Source organism: Dermacentor silvarum, unplaced genomic scaffold, assembly GCF_013339745.2.
Source record: "Dermacentor silvarum isolate Dsil-2018 unplaced genomic scaffold, BIME_Dsil_1.4 Seq692, whole genome shotgun sequence".
Taxonomy (NCBI): Eukaryota; Metazoa; Arthropoda; class Arachnida; order Ixodida; family Ixodidae; genus Dermacentor; species Dermacentor silvarum.
The window spans coordinates 61,368-73,896 of record NW_023606638.1 but is presented as its reverse complement, the minus strand read 5'-3'; the positions used below and the strand labels follow the sequence as shown (position 1 = coordinate 73,896).

The 12,529-nt window shown below is 46.8% G+C and overlaps 1 protein-coding gene across 1 annotated transcript in view; it reads left to right on the top strand.

Moving 5' to 3' along the window:
• LOC119435417 (transcriptional adapter 1) overlaps nt 1-12,529 on the top strand; it is a 73,747-nt gene that overhangs the window by 31,429 nt on the left and 29,789 nt on the right. Inside the window, 1 exon segment of the mRNA XM_049659831.1 lies at nt 1,282-1,485. Within this exon segment, the coding sequence (XP_049515788.1) occupies nt 1,282-1,485 (204 nt within the window).

Below are 12,529 nucleotides of genomic sequence, written 5' to 3'. Positions count from 1 at the left end.
ATGCAGCGTGCGCAGGCGCAGACGACGAGATGCGATTCAGACGAGGCGCGCAATCAACGCGATCCTGAGCTGCCTGAGCCTCCACCAGTATGGTGGTGCCATCTAGTTAAGGTGCCTGCAAACGCAGCGTGCCCGACATGTAATTTTCAGTTGTAAGGCTTGATCGGGCTCAGCAGACTGCTGCGCAGAGGGCATTACAAGCCGCAGCTCGCCGTCAACGCCGGCCGGACAGTTCAGATCGTTCTCGAGACTTTGCCGTGGTGCCGAAATTGGAGCTACTCTTGAGCCGCTTCACCAGCTTATGCTGTGACTCTGCTGCATGTGCCGCGTGAGCGTGGGACTTTTTTTGATTAACACTGAAGTGACAGATGTCTTTTGAGCGAACACTTAAGACACATCATTTCATGCTCTGAAAGACCCTTTTCAATGATTATTCAATAATTTTCAATTGAAGGGCTAATGAAAATAAGATCCAGTATTGAAGCAGTATTATTTTGAATGCGAATTGGCTGATCAACAATCTGGTGAACATTAGCCCTCAGCACAATATCTGTCATTTAAGTAACATGTACACTTGCATATAAGAGTACATTCAAGAGGGGATGAGCCCAATCAACATTTGCAAGGTCTAAGTCGCCAGCCATAATAACTTTGTCATCATCAAAGCATGCCACGTGGTCACACAGATGATGCGAAAATTTAGGAGGTGAATCTGGCACAGACAGAATAAAGAAATGCTGCCGACACGATATCTTCAACACGATACTCTCATGGTTATCAATTTGGTGGGTTAAAAAAAAGCTAGTATGTTTTGTTTTACTTGCATGGAAACTCTTAGGGACAGTCTGCCCCTACAAAATACATTATATGCGGGTGGAAAAACATCTTCATAGTCAATATCAGTGTCTCTTTTATTACAGCAACATGGGGAGCGTAACTTAGAAGGATAGATTCAAGTTGCGCAGTTTTGTTAACAGCGCATGTAGTCCGAGTGGCCATAATTCCTATGGTCTGTAGTACAGCATGAACTGACTAGCCCAGCAACAAGTATTCTGCTTGACGTGATCTGCGTCACATTATGCGCCTAGTGTATGTGACATGTTTTTCAAATGTTCGCGCATGCAGTGTGTTAAATATAGTATGTGCTTTTCTTAGCTTGTTGATGCGAGGTGGCGTCATGTTCTCCCAGATGCTGTATGTCAATGTAGACTGTACAATGCTGTCCAGAATTGGAACGTACATTGTAGAACTATTGCATTGCTGTCCCTCCTTGGTGTGCAGAAGCGGTTTGTGCCAGTGGCAGTTACGCGGCATGTGCCTGCGGCACGCGAGCCTGCAACCGAGCGCAGTTTGAACTTGTGCCTTCGAGAGCGCTGCCTTCCCGACTCGATGCTTGTCCATGGGCGTATGTTCGTCATTGCCTGGGACTGTGGACTGGAGGCTGTCGACGACGGGGCTGTTGAGCTTGTGTTGCTTGCCATCAAGGTGTGTTGACATGTTCAGTGGCTCCACTTACACCTTTTGGTGCACCAGGTGGAAGGGAGCTTCACGAAAAGTGGCATCCACCTGAGACTCGAGCATCGCATATTATCGAGGGCTGGCGAGCAAGAACATGGCTGAAGAAAAGCGTACCTATATTCGCAGCGAGCAAAGCGCACGGCAGTCATGGCTATATAGGTGTCGAGAATGACGCAATGCGTTGTGTATAACTCTGGGAGGAGCCTTGTGTTCGGTTTGTCGTGTGCATTCTAGATTGTATGCCAAAGGTGCCAAAATGTAAAGAAAAAGCTATTCTTTTAAATTTTTTTCTGTTGGCGGGGTCTGCATCTTTCTTCAGCCGCCTTTCCGCCAGTTGTTCTACCATCTGAGCTAACCAGGAACCCATGTACAGCTGGCAGTATGACTTCGTATCTCGTGGCTGCTCTTGGGGACAACTCTTTTCTGCTTGAGCATTACAGGGGTACTCTTAGGTGATTGAGACCAACGGAATATTGTTCAACGTCATCCTGAGCTAGAGCAATGTTTTGGTGTGATTTGTTAACTAATTAGCTGTGGTTGTAACTAATTATGTAATTTAACTAATTATTTGGGGTTAGTGCAGCACTATGCGTCGTGCTTGTGCCTGTTTTTCATGTGCTGTTCCATCCGTAGCAATGAACCATTCGAACGAAGCTCGGCAATGTTTTCATGATGTTTTTTACGTTGTAAATTTTTTCTGTGCTCAGATTGCCTGGCTCTTATAAAGCAGCAATAGACGACTTAAGTAACGGCAAGTCACCTGGGCCAGATGAACTGGGAGCAGCTGCCTAAGTTTTTCAGTACAGAAATGGCAGTGGGTTTATACCGAATGATAGCTGAATGCCATGAAAAAAAAGCAAGTACCTCTTGCTTTCAGGACAGCACACATAGTACTGATACCCTGAACTGATGGCCCCACAAAGTACTTTCAGTTGAGTTAGTTGAAGTGCTGGGCTACAAAATACAGTAGAACCCACTTATAATGATACCGGTTTTAACAATATTTCGGTTACAACAATGAGAAGCTGATGAACCATCAACTTTTGTTTTTCTGTGGCCCGCTTACTGCAATGCCCCCATGCCGTATTATTGGTTACAACGATCAAGTCTGGCTGCTGGGTGTCCGTGCCGAAAGGTTGCGAAATCCTTGAAAATGAAAAAGAGAAATTTGAGCTGTGCTGTTTTTCAGCCTTTTCCACATCGCAGCCTCGAGCGCCTTTCTCCCATTGCCCTTCCACCCCTCCGAATACGAATGGGCAGCGCCCATAGTTCTACACTGCGCCACTTTCCAAAACACGAATGGACCGTGCCAACTGCGCTGGGCACTGCTCCCAGATTGCTCACTGCCAGTCGCTGGCCTGGCCGGCCCCTCAAGGCCGCTTCACATGGATTTTCGTAGCATGCGACAAAATCGCAGTTGCAGGGCCGATTCTGCGATTTTCGGTTGCGACCAACCGGTTGGTCGCAGCAATCGTGGCGATTTTCCGTCGAAATTGCGCTGAGAGCTATTTCACGGTCTGTTTTGGAAAATGGAGGCAGTCGCTCAACGCAACGTTTATAGATACTGTTTTTGTCTATAAATATTGCCTCAACAAGCCTCGAACAGTGCAACTAACTCACTGGAGCCTTGGATTGCGCAGTCAGTACGTAACATCAGAGCCGACACACGAACAGTGCAGATAAAAACTCGTAGGTCAGATTCGGTTCTGTGGTTTCTATGCGTTTTGTTGACACGCTACGTTGCTAATCTGGTGACGCTGTTTTTTTACGTTGGCTTCGGATGCTGATAGTACGTACTTTTGCGTGCTTTTCGGTTATTCACATGCGCTGCGAGTTGGTAAATACTACGAGGTGTCCCTCACGGGAAGGCATGGCCTTCGGATGTCGTCCCAATTTTCTCATTCTGGAGACAACTCGCGATATACGAAACGCCACAGTTTTATCGCGGTATGCTTTTACGGACGGAACAATTTAAAGAATATGCAACTACGGACAAATGCTACGGTCAATAGGTCAAGCCATACGCGCGACCATTTAGTCGCAGTCGGTTAGTTTGGGCTTTCATGCGCATTTTCCCTAATGAATTATCTCATTTCAAGGTTCTGTTACTTCCGCCTGCGAGACGGGACTGCTAATCAAGCTCGCAAAGCGAAGGTGCAAACTATATCGTAATGAATGTTCTACAATAGCATATTTAGCGCTTTGACTGGGAATAAACAGTATTGCCAATTGTTTTCGAAGCAATATTTAAACAGTTTTTTTTTTTCTCATTTCTCTGGTGTATCATTTTTCTCCTGCACGAAAACCAATAAACCTTCAGTGTGTTGCAGACTTTGTATCCTTACTGCATCTGTATTAACCCTCACATTAAAAGGTAATTGCATATTTCGCTTACTTCAGTGCATCGAATTACTTTGTTTATGCTGGTTGTAACATATCGCAGTACTCTAAGGAAGTACTTTGCCATAAACATCCTTACCTTTTCTTGCTTCTCTGTCTCTACTTTCTGTAAAACACATGCATAATGCGAAAAGCAGGCAAACACCTTGTTTTTATAAGCAGTAGATAACTCATTAAACAAAAGCAGATCAAAATTGTGCAGTGAAGTCAGCCGGTTGCATTCCTTCGTGTGAATGATAGCATCTTTTCAAGTGTGGGTGGGTCTTGCATGTCCACAGCTCATAAATGGGCAGACTCATCACGAGGCGTAGGTATTGCCCATCAAGATGGAGGCAATGTTGCTAATGAGTCTGCACTTACATGTATTACTGCATAAATTTGTATAACCACATCCCATCATTACTCAGTCGAGCTTGCTCTGACTCATATTCACCAAATTATACTCGGCCGAGCTTGATCTGACTAATATTCACAATATTCTACTCAGCCAAGCTTGCACCGAGTCATATTCACCAAATATCTACTTAGCCAAGCTTGCTCTCACTCATATTCATCAAAATTATACTCAGGTGAGCTTGCACTGAGTCATATTCGCCAAAATCTACTTGCCGAGCTTGCTTTGACTCATATTCACTAAAATTATACTCAGATGAGCTTGCCCTGACTACCACATGACAATATTCACTAAAAGTTTACTCAACCGAGCTTGCTATTACAGTAAAAGCTCGATGATACGAATCTCACGGGGTCACGAAAATATTCGTATTAGCGAAATTCGTATCATCGAAACACAATTAAAACTACTGTCGAATCTTGATAATTCGAACTCGAAGGGGCCCGAAAATTTTTCGGATTAAAAGGACGTATTTTGAAGTATTCGTAGCACCATAGCACGATGCACGACGGTGCGAGTCGTGAAATATCGCGGCGAGCAAGCGCATAGCAAGCGCGGGCCACCGAAACTGCCCAGGCCGGCTAACCGGTCGCTTCCCGATAACGGCAGAAAACGAAGCTTCAGGGAGCGGGCGGCGCCGGCACACGGGTGCGCGCGGAGACCGTCGAAGGTGAGGGAGGAGGGCGGCAGGGAAGCGGATTTGGCCGTGTCAACTCCGCCGCTTCGGTGGCTCCCCTCGCCCTCCCTCTAAACTCCCTCGTAGCTCTCTCACCTTCGACTCCGTGCGCACATCTCCGTGCCGCCCGCCGCCGTGCTGGCGCCAGCTTATTTTAGCCGCCCCCTGAAGTTTCGTTTTCTGCCGTTATCGGGAAGCGAGCGTTTGCGGGCGTGGCAGTTTCGTTGGCCCGACTGTGCCTCCGCCGCTGCTTCCCTCTGCGCTGCTGCCGCAGCGTGCAAGGTCAACATGTGACTAGAAAATAGAGGAGAAGGGTTCACTGCCATTTTATCCGTGTGGCTGAGACGTCGGCACTAGTGTGCTAGAACACTCTAGTCGGCACGTACACGCTTGTTCCGGCGCGATGCAGAAACGGCAACCTTGCAATTTGAGAGAGGGGGAAATGTGCGCCGCGGGTTTTTTTTATTTTTTTCCCCGTTCCTTCGCGCGTGGCATTGAGAGGTCTCCCCTGAGCTTTTGCTCTATGGCGGTGTCGGAGCAATGCCGGTCGGAGGCGCCGCCGCGTTATTTGGCGCGCTGCTAAGAGCATTGTCGGTGCGCGGTATGTTCGAAATAAGCGTATTCGAATTAACGAGATTCGACTGTAGCTAAATTAAAGAGCCAGAGGTGAACTCACTCAGGCACATGTACGTAAAAAGCATTCATTTCTTGAAGCGCTACTGCTTCAAACTCTTCTTCGCGCCCGTCGCGGAGTCCGCGCTGTCCGGCGCCGCGCCTCCGCACCAAAAGAAAGGAGAGAAAGCGCGTGACTGCGCGCTGTTCTCTTTCGTGGCCGTCGGTGGGCGGCGTTTATTCGTATCAACCGATGCAGGCTGAAAATCGATTCGTAACAACCATTCTCTAGCACGTTGCAAAGTAATGGGGCTCGGCCGGGACCACAGAAAATTCGTATCATCCGGAAATTCGTATTAGCCGTGATCGGATCATCGAGCTTTTACTGTACTCGTATTCACCAAAATTCTACTCAGTCAGCTCAAACAAACTCAAACTCATGGCTAGTTCAAAGTCTTAGTGAGCCAACATTTGAGTGAGTTCACCGTGCTATGTATACATTACATTATGTGACCTGTGCGGTGAGTAAGCATTGCATATTACATGGTGCATCGGGTGAAATAAGGACAACTGTACTGACTGCAGTTAGTTTTCTAGAGTTTAACTGACCGTTGCGTGCTTCGCCTCATGTCGATTCAAGCAAGTGCATTGGATCTGCATCATATTTTTTGCCAATCCGGCTGGCTGTCCTGCCCATTACTGGGTGGCCACATTTTGTACATTTCAACACAAAGTTGAATAAATGACTGTGGTGCAATATATTAAAAAAGATGCTTGCATCACTGCACGTATAACAATCAGAACATGATACAAGCACATGCCATAAGATGCACGCAAATGATAAATACATAAACAGATGGAATCCGCTAGCCACCACCCATTGAAAAAAAAAAGAAAAAGCACAGGACTACGTATAACCATTCCCCTTGGCAGGTACATGGGTTATAGGAGAAACACACGTGCAACCTAGCAGTTACCTCGAAGTAGCATGGACGCTTTTGCATTTTCAGCTGGCCACTCAACCACTCAAGTGTGTTCAGTGTGTACGTGTACTTAGGCACACTTTTTATTGCCTCTATCTCAAAAAATTAATGTGGCTCTTCAAAATTTTGAGAATGTTTGGATTCTCAAATCGGTCCGAAATCCACATAAACACGTAAGCGTCAACCGACCCTTATACTTGCACAAATCTACCTGCGGCACTTGTGAATGTGAACCCCTGCAGACTGATTCAGTGGTAAAATATTTAGGTCTTTTTGTGAACGAACACCTAACTTGGAATAATCATGTGGAACACTTGCGCAAAAGGTTACGAACTATGGCAGCTTTAATTTATAATTTGCGTGGGAAATGTCCGCTCAATTTAAGAATTACAATATACAAAGCATTAGTGGAGTCTGTTTTGCGCTATGGAATAACTTTATATGGCACATGCTCAGAATACAAAGGCAAACGATTAATAAGCTTATCAACAAATAGTAAATAGTATATCTTATGGAACAGTCTTACACACGGCTTCTGCAAAGAAAAATACTCTAAACTAGGCATACTCAAGGTAAGCGAAATGTTTCGGTTTTCAGTGGTTCTGCGGCACTGTATTGCAAGAGATGTCAGGGTAGCTGTCCACAAAGAAGTGACGCTAAGGAAAACAGAGAGATACGTTAAGCCAAGAGTTTTCACAAACTATGGTAAAACAAGGAAGTGGTGTGTCCCAGCTGTATTTAATGATCTCAGTGACGATTTATGCAATATTGTAAAAAGAAGAACACTGGTGAAAAAAGGTGGTGCTTAGAAACAATGCAAGAATGACAATTCTGTGTGGCTTTAGGGTCATGATCCGTTCCATGTTTACTCTTACGTCATGTATCTAGTCTACTTATCACAGCTTGTCAAGTTATACTTGCTTTTCTATTCATCGAATGCTTTATTTCTATTTCTTTTTTTTATGTCGCGCAGGACAGGATCCTGCTATCTTGTTTTTTGTGTATCATTGAACCTTGCAACCGCTGATGTATCCACCAGCTGCCAGCTCAGCCGACAAGCGCTATGTGCTTCGGCTGACCAGCAGATTCACGTGTATGAAAAAAAAAAATGGGCGAATAAACTGTATTGTATTGTCTGAGGCTTGCAAAGGTAAATATTTTTATTCCATTCTCGTTCAAGGTTAAAGCTCATACAAAAGCTTAGAGATATTGTCAGTGCCCCTCACTTTCCCTCAGAACATAAGTAGTCTGTTATTGAGATTCTAGCAGCTTTTCAACAGCAAGAAAGGGAATCGGCTTCCCCTGTTTTCAGCATTGGGTTAACGCAGGCAATTCAGGGAGGCATAAAGCTTTGCTAATACAATCGGTTCGGGAATACCAGATTAGATTGTACCTTGACGCTTTCCTTGCACTTTATTATTTTGGTCAAATAATCTAGTTTGAAATGGCTCCAGTTAGCATGCTCTAACATTGGTCTAATATAGGTTAAGTACATGACTAGCTTAACAGACTGGGATGCTGACTTTCATTTCCAGGAAAGGAGCCATAGTGCCTGCTCCAGTTGCATATGTTTTTGGTTATCTGGGGTGTTCAACCTCACTTTTAAGATAATGTGCTCAAGCAGGTAGAAGCACACATATGCTATCAGCGGATAGTTTTTACAGCTTCTTACTTTACACTTGTCACTATGAATACAAAATTTTAGCGTTGGATTTTGTTATTAAACAAACAAACATTCTCCTAACAAGGTATTTTAATGTTAGCCGTGGGGCTGCACTGCGTACTGCAGCATATTAACTTAAGCTTCATGATACAGATTCACAGCACACTAATAGCGCAAGAAAAAGGACGAGAAAATAGACGACGTCCATGTCTGTCAGAATGATACGATACTACGTACACAAGTGACTGCAGCTCCTAAAAAAAATGTGGTGTTGGCTTTTACGCCTTTCGAAATATTCAGAGAGCACTTGTATGAATAATTACAGCACATGCGCCGAGACGGACGAACCAGGCTGGCGCTAAGATAAACGTTCACAACACAAATTGCATTGCACGTCCAGTAATTACAGACAGATCATTTGCGGCTTCCTTCAGGGGCAGACGTGAGCTTTTGGGTTAGTGCTTGCTGCTAAGTTTGATGCAAGAATATGCTAGGAGCAGGAACCGCTTATGCGCAATCACGAGCAATACACACACATCCTTTTTTCAGAAGCTGACGTTAAGCACGGGTAGCGCGAGGGTCTCTGCGTTGACATGACAACTTCGCTGCAGCCGCATTCCGAATACTGCATATGCGATGAGAACAGCTATAGGGGCTTGTTGATAGGTCCTCTTGTAATTTGTTTAATCGCAGGAAGAACGACACGGGCATAAAACACACGAGACAGCACACTGCGCTGAACGATCACCTGCACCTGCGAACAGCTGTTTACGTCCGCCGTTTCTCCTCGTAATGAACTTCACAACCGCTGTTGCGCACTCCGAAACAAATTAAACTTTGAAGCGTTCTTAAATTACAAAATGCACATATTATTTGCTCTTAATAAAGAGAGGTCATTATATTATAACGCGCACGTCTTTTTCATTACATTAAAGAAATTATGCGGCGTGTGCGACAAAACCTGGCAGCAAGCAACTCTGGGCGTCGCACCAGTCGCATTGTTGAAATCGCAGTCATGTGAAAGAGCCCTCAAAAAATCGCATTGCGACCCGTGCGATCGCACCGATTTTTTCGCTCCAGTCGCAGCATGTGAAACGGCCTTCATTCTGCGCAGTTCTGCCGACGGATGGAGGCACTCGTGCTCATCTTTGTTGGTTGTGTCGCCGAAGTCGTTCCTGGCCACGTGGTTTCTCAGCCTCGTTTTGCCTCGTCGCCGAAACGGAAGATGGCCGATCCGCCCGCTGATGATCTGCAATGCTTGATGTCGCCAGTGAAAAGAAAACAAGCTGCTATAGATTTGGAAACAAAGTGCTTCTAACCGGTGAAGCGATCGTCGCAAATGTGCTTGCATCGAATAACGACACCGGAACCGATGACACGGTAGGGCAGGCTGCCTCAACATTGTATTCGCAAGAGGTCCTGCAGATGATTCAGTCTCTGCGGAGCTTCATTTTCGCGAGGGACCTTCGCAAAAGAAGGATGTCGGCAAGCTTCGCATAAAGCAAGCATGGGGTTTTCTCGTGCAAGCCAGTGAGAAGTACCTGGTGAGATGCTTGTGGCTATCTTGCCGCAGTGTTTCTTCTGGATTTCTCAAGCCGAGAGGCTGCCGCGGCAACCTTCTCGCATTTTTTAAAAGGCCCCTTCATTAAAGCGATGCCTCGGTGAAGCTCACGCGTCACTTGCCGCCTGCGAGACCCCTCTTTGCAGTTGTTATAGCAGTGCCATCCCTGACAGCTGCTACGTGCGATCGAAGTGCACACGAAGCAGAGTTACACAGTCAAACGAGTCAACATAATGAGCAGCTGGAAGGAGTAAGGTGATGGGGAGGGGCACTGTCCTCCCCGCCGTTATAGTTTTCTCACAAGAGTTCTGCCATCCCCCTTTTTTCTTTTTTTTTATGCAACCCGGGTAAACAATGGAATTTTCGTGGCACTTGAATATTGTTATAAGTGGGCTCGACTGTATACAGTGGAACCTCGATGATACAATCACGGCTAATACGAATTTCCGGATGGTACAAATTTTTCTGCGGTCCCGGCCGAGCCCCATTACTTTGCAACGTGCTAGAAAACGGTTGTTACGAATCGATTTTCGACCCACGTCGGTTGATACGAATAAATGCCGCCCCACCGACGGCCGCGAAAGAGAACAGCGCGCAGTCACGTGCTTTCTCCCTTTCTCTTTTGGTGCGGAGGCGCGGACGCGACGCCAGACAGCACGGAGGCCGCGAATGGGCGCGAAGAGTTCGAAGCGGTGGCGCTTTTGTTGCTTTTGTGCTTTTCCTCCTTTTCCGCGTGCCATCGGGCGGCCGCAGTGGCTGCCGTGCTTCGGGCCGTGTTCTTTTTTGCGCCATTTTGCCTAGTCGCAGCGAGTTATGTCTACCGAGATACGATCTCAGCTGATTCACGCGGCCGTACGCCGAGGCGCGGGAGCCTCCGTTGGCGCGTCTTCCGCCGGCTGCGTTATCGGTGCCAATGGCACAGGGCTTGTGGGTTTCGCTGCTGGAGTCACACGGTGCAAGATAGCGCGGCACGTAATCCACGGTGCAAGGTTGCGCTCGTTCAGTCGGGTGCTCCTTTGCTTCTCCCGCTAATCGCCGTATTTTTCTTGCCGTAGGAGCGCTTCCGTATTCCGAAGGCGTGCTTCGTCCAAAGTTTATTCACCAACGAGCGACGATCCATCACTAACCTGGGAGTTCTCAGTAATCCGAATTCTGTGTGTCAAGTGAAGACGCCGGCGTGGTTTACGAAGCAGACAACTGCGGTTGCCATCTTGCCCCTGTCACAGCAGCAACCAATGGAGAGACGCCTTTCAGCACGGCAGCCAATCGGAGGCCCACTTTTATCAGAGGGCCCGTGTGACTACCTATCGCAGACCCGCGCTTCTTTGGTGTTTGTGCGTTTGTTACAAGTTGGCGACGACGGACGAATTGAGAAGCGGAACGGCGAAACTTTGAGCTTTCGAACAATACCAAGACGGCAGCGCTCGGTGGCGGGAAATACGAGATATGCCTCCGTGAACTGCGATGATTTTGCGCGATTTAAAGCTGTTTTCTCACCCTGCGCACTGACGAATTAAACTTTTCGGGCACTTTCAGTGCGTTTTCAGCCAAACCATTTTGATGCAGCGTAGATAAGGCGTTGCAGATACCCAAACCAAACGCATGGTTTTCAAAAATAGATTTTTCTCACGATTTTCTCAATCTGATCCCCGCGTTCCCCCCTAATTTAGCTAGTTTTAATTGTGTTTCGATGATACGAATTTCGGCTAATACGAATATTTTTCGTGACCCCGTGAGATTCGTATCATCGAGATTCCACTGTACACGAAAGTGTAGACGGCTCCAAAGTGTTAAGAGAGCCCCCATAAAGTACGAAAAACACTGGCATGTCGGGTTTGCAGCACTGTAGCATCGTTCCAAAGAACAAAGTGTGCACCTTAGTTGATGAGCGCGTTTCCATCTGCTTTCACTGCCGGCTTACCCTTTGTCATTTTTAATGGGATCTAGGATACTTGATGCACTTCCAGGTTTGTCTGTGGCAGTATTTCTGCCATTTTATTTTCACTCCAACTTGGGTCACTGGGGGTGCTGCTTTTCAATGAACCTCTTTCACACCAATTTGGGCAATGTTATTAGATTAGCTCCAATTTGAAAACTGTGGCATGGAGCATGTCACCTTTCTGGTTCCTGCTGCATGGTGGTGCTCGCCATGCGGTACTCCCACCTCATTGCAGCCGGGCTGATGAATCCATGCAAATTGTCGTTGCTGCCGTGTGAAGTGCCGGTACACTGTGAGCGATGCGCATGCCACGTTGTACTGCGACTGACTGCAAAATCAGCTGCATTGCACTGTGGTGATCCCAAAATTCTTGCCACTGATGTAAATAGCCAGCATACGTAGGCACCTGAAACCTCGGGAGCACGACTGACCGATGACACGGCGCACTGAGCTGTCCTTGTGACACAGCAGCCTGCCTGTTGCTATCTGGATTGTTGCTGGCTGGTAATTGGACTGTCTGCAGGTAGACTGGACGCTGATGTTGGCAGCCTGATGGGGTTGCTCCAGGATGAACTGAGCATCTGAGATTGCATAGACGATCTTCTCGTCGACCGCACCCTCCGTTTCGTTTTCTACAGTGTTGTCTTCAGTAACGTCAAGGATATCTTTGTCCAGCTGGCAGAGCTCAGCTTCCTTGTGCTTCGGAAAGTTAACATGCCTGTTGACTTGGCACGTTTTGGAATCTGGGTTCTGCAGAAGTTCTGTAAGGAGCATAATATTTCA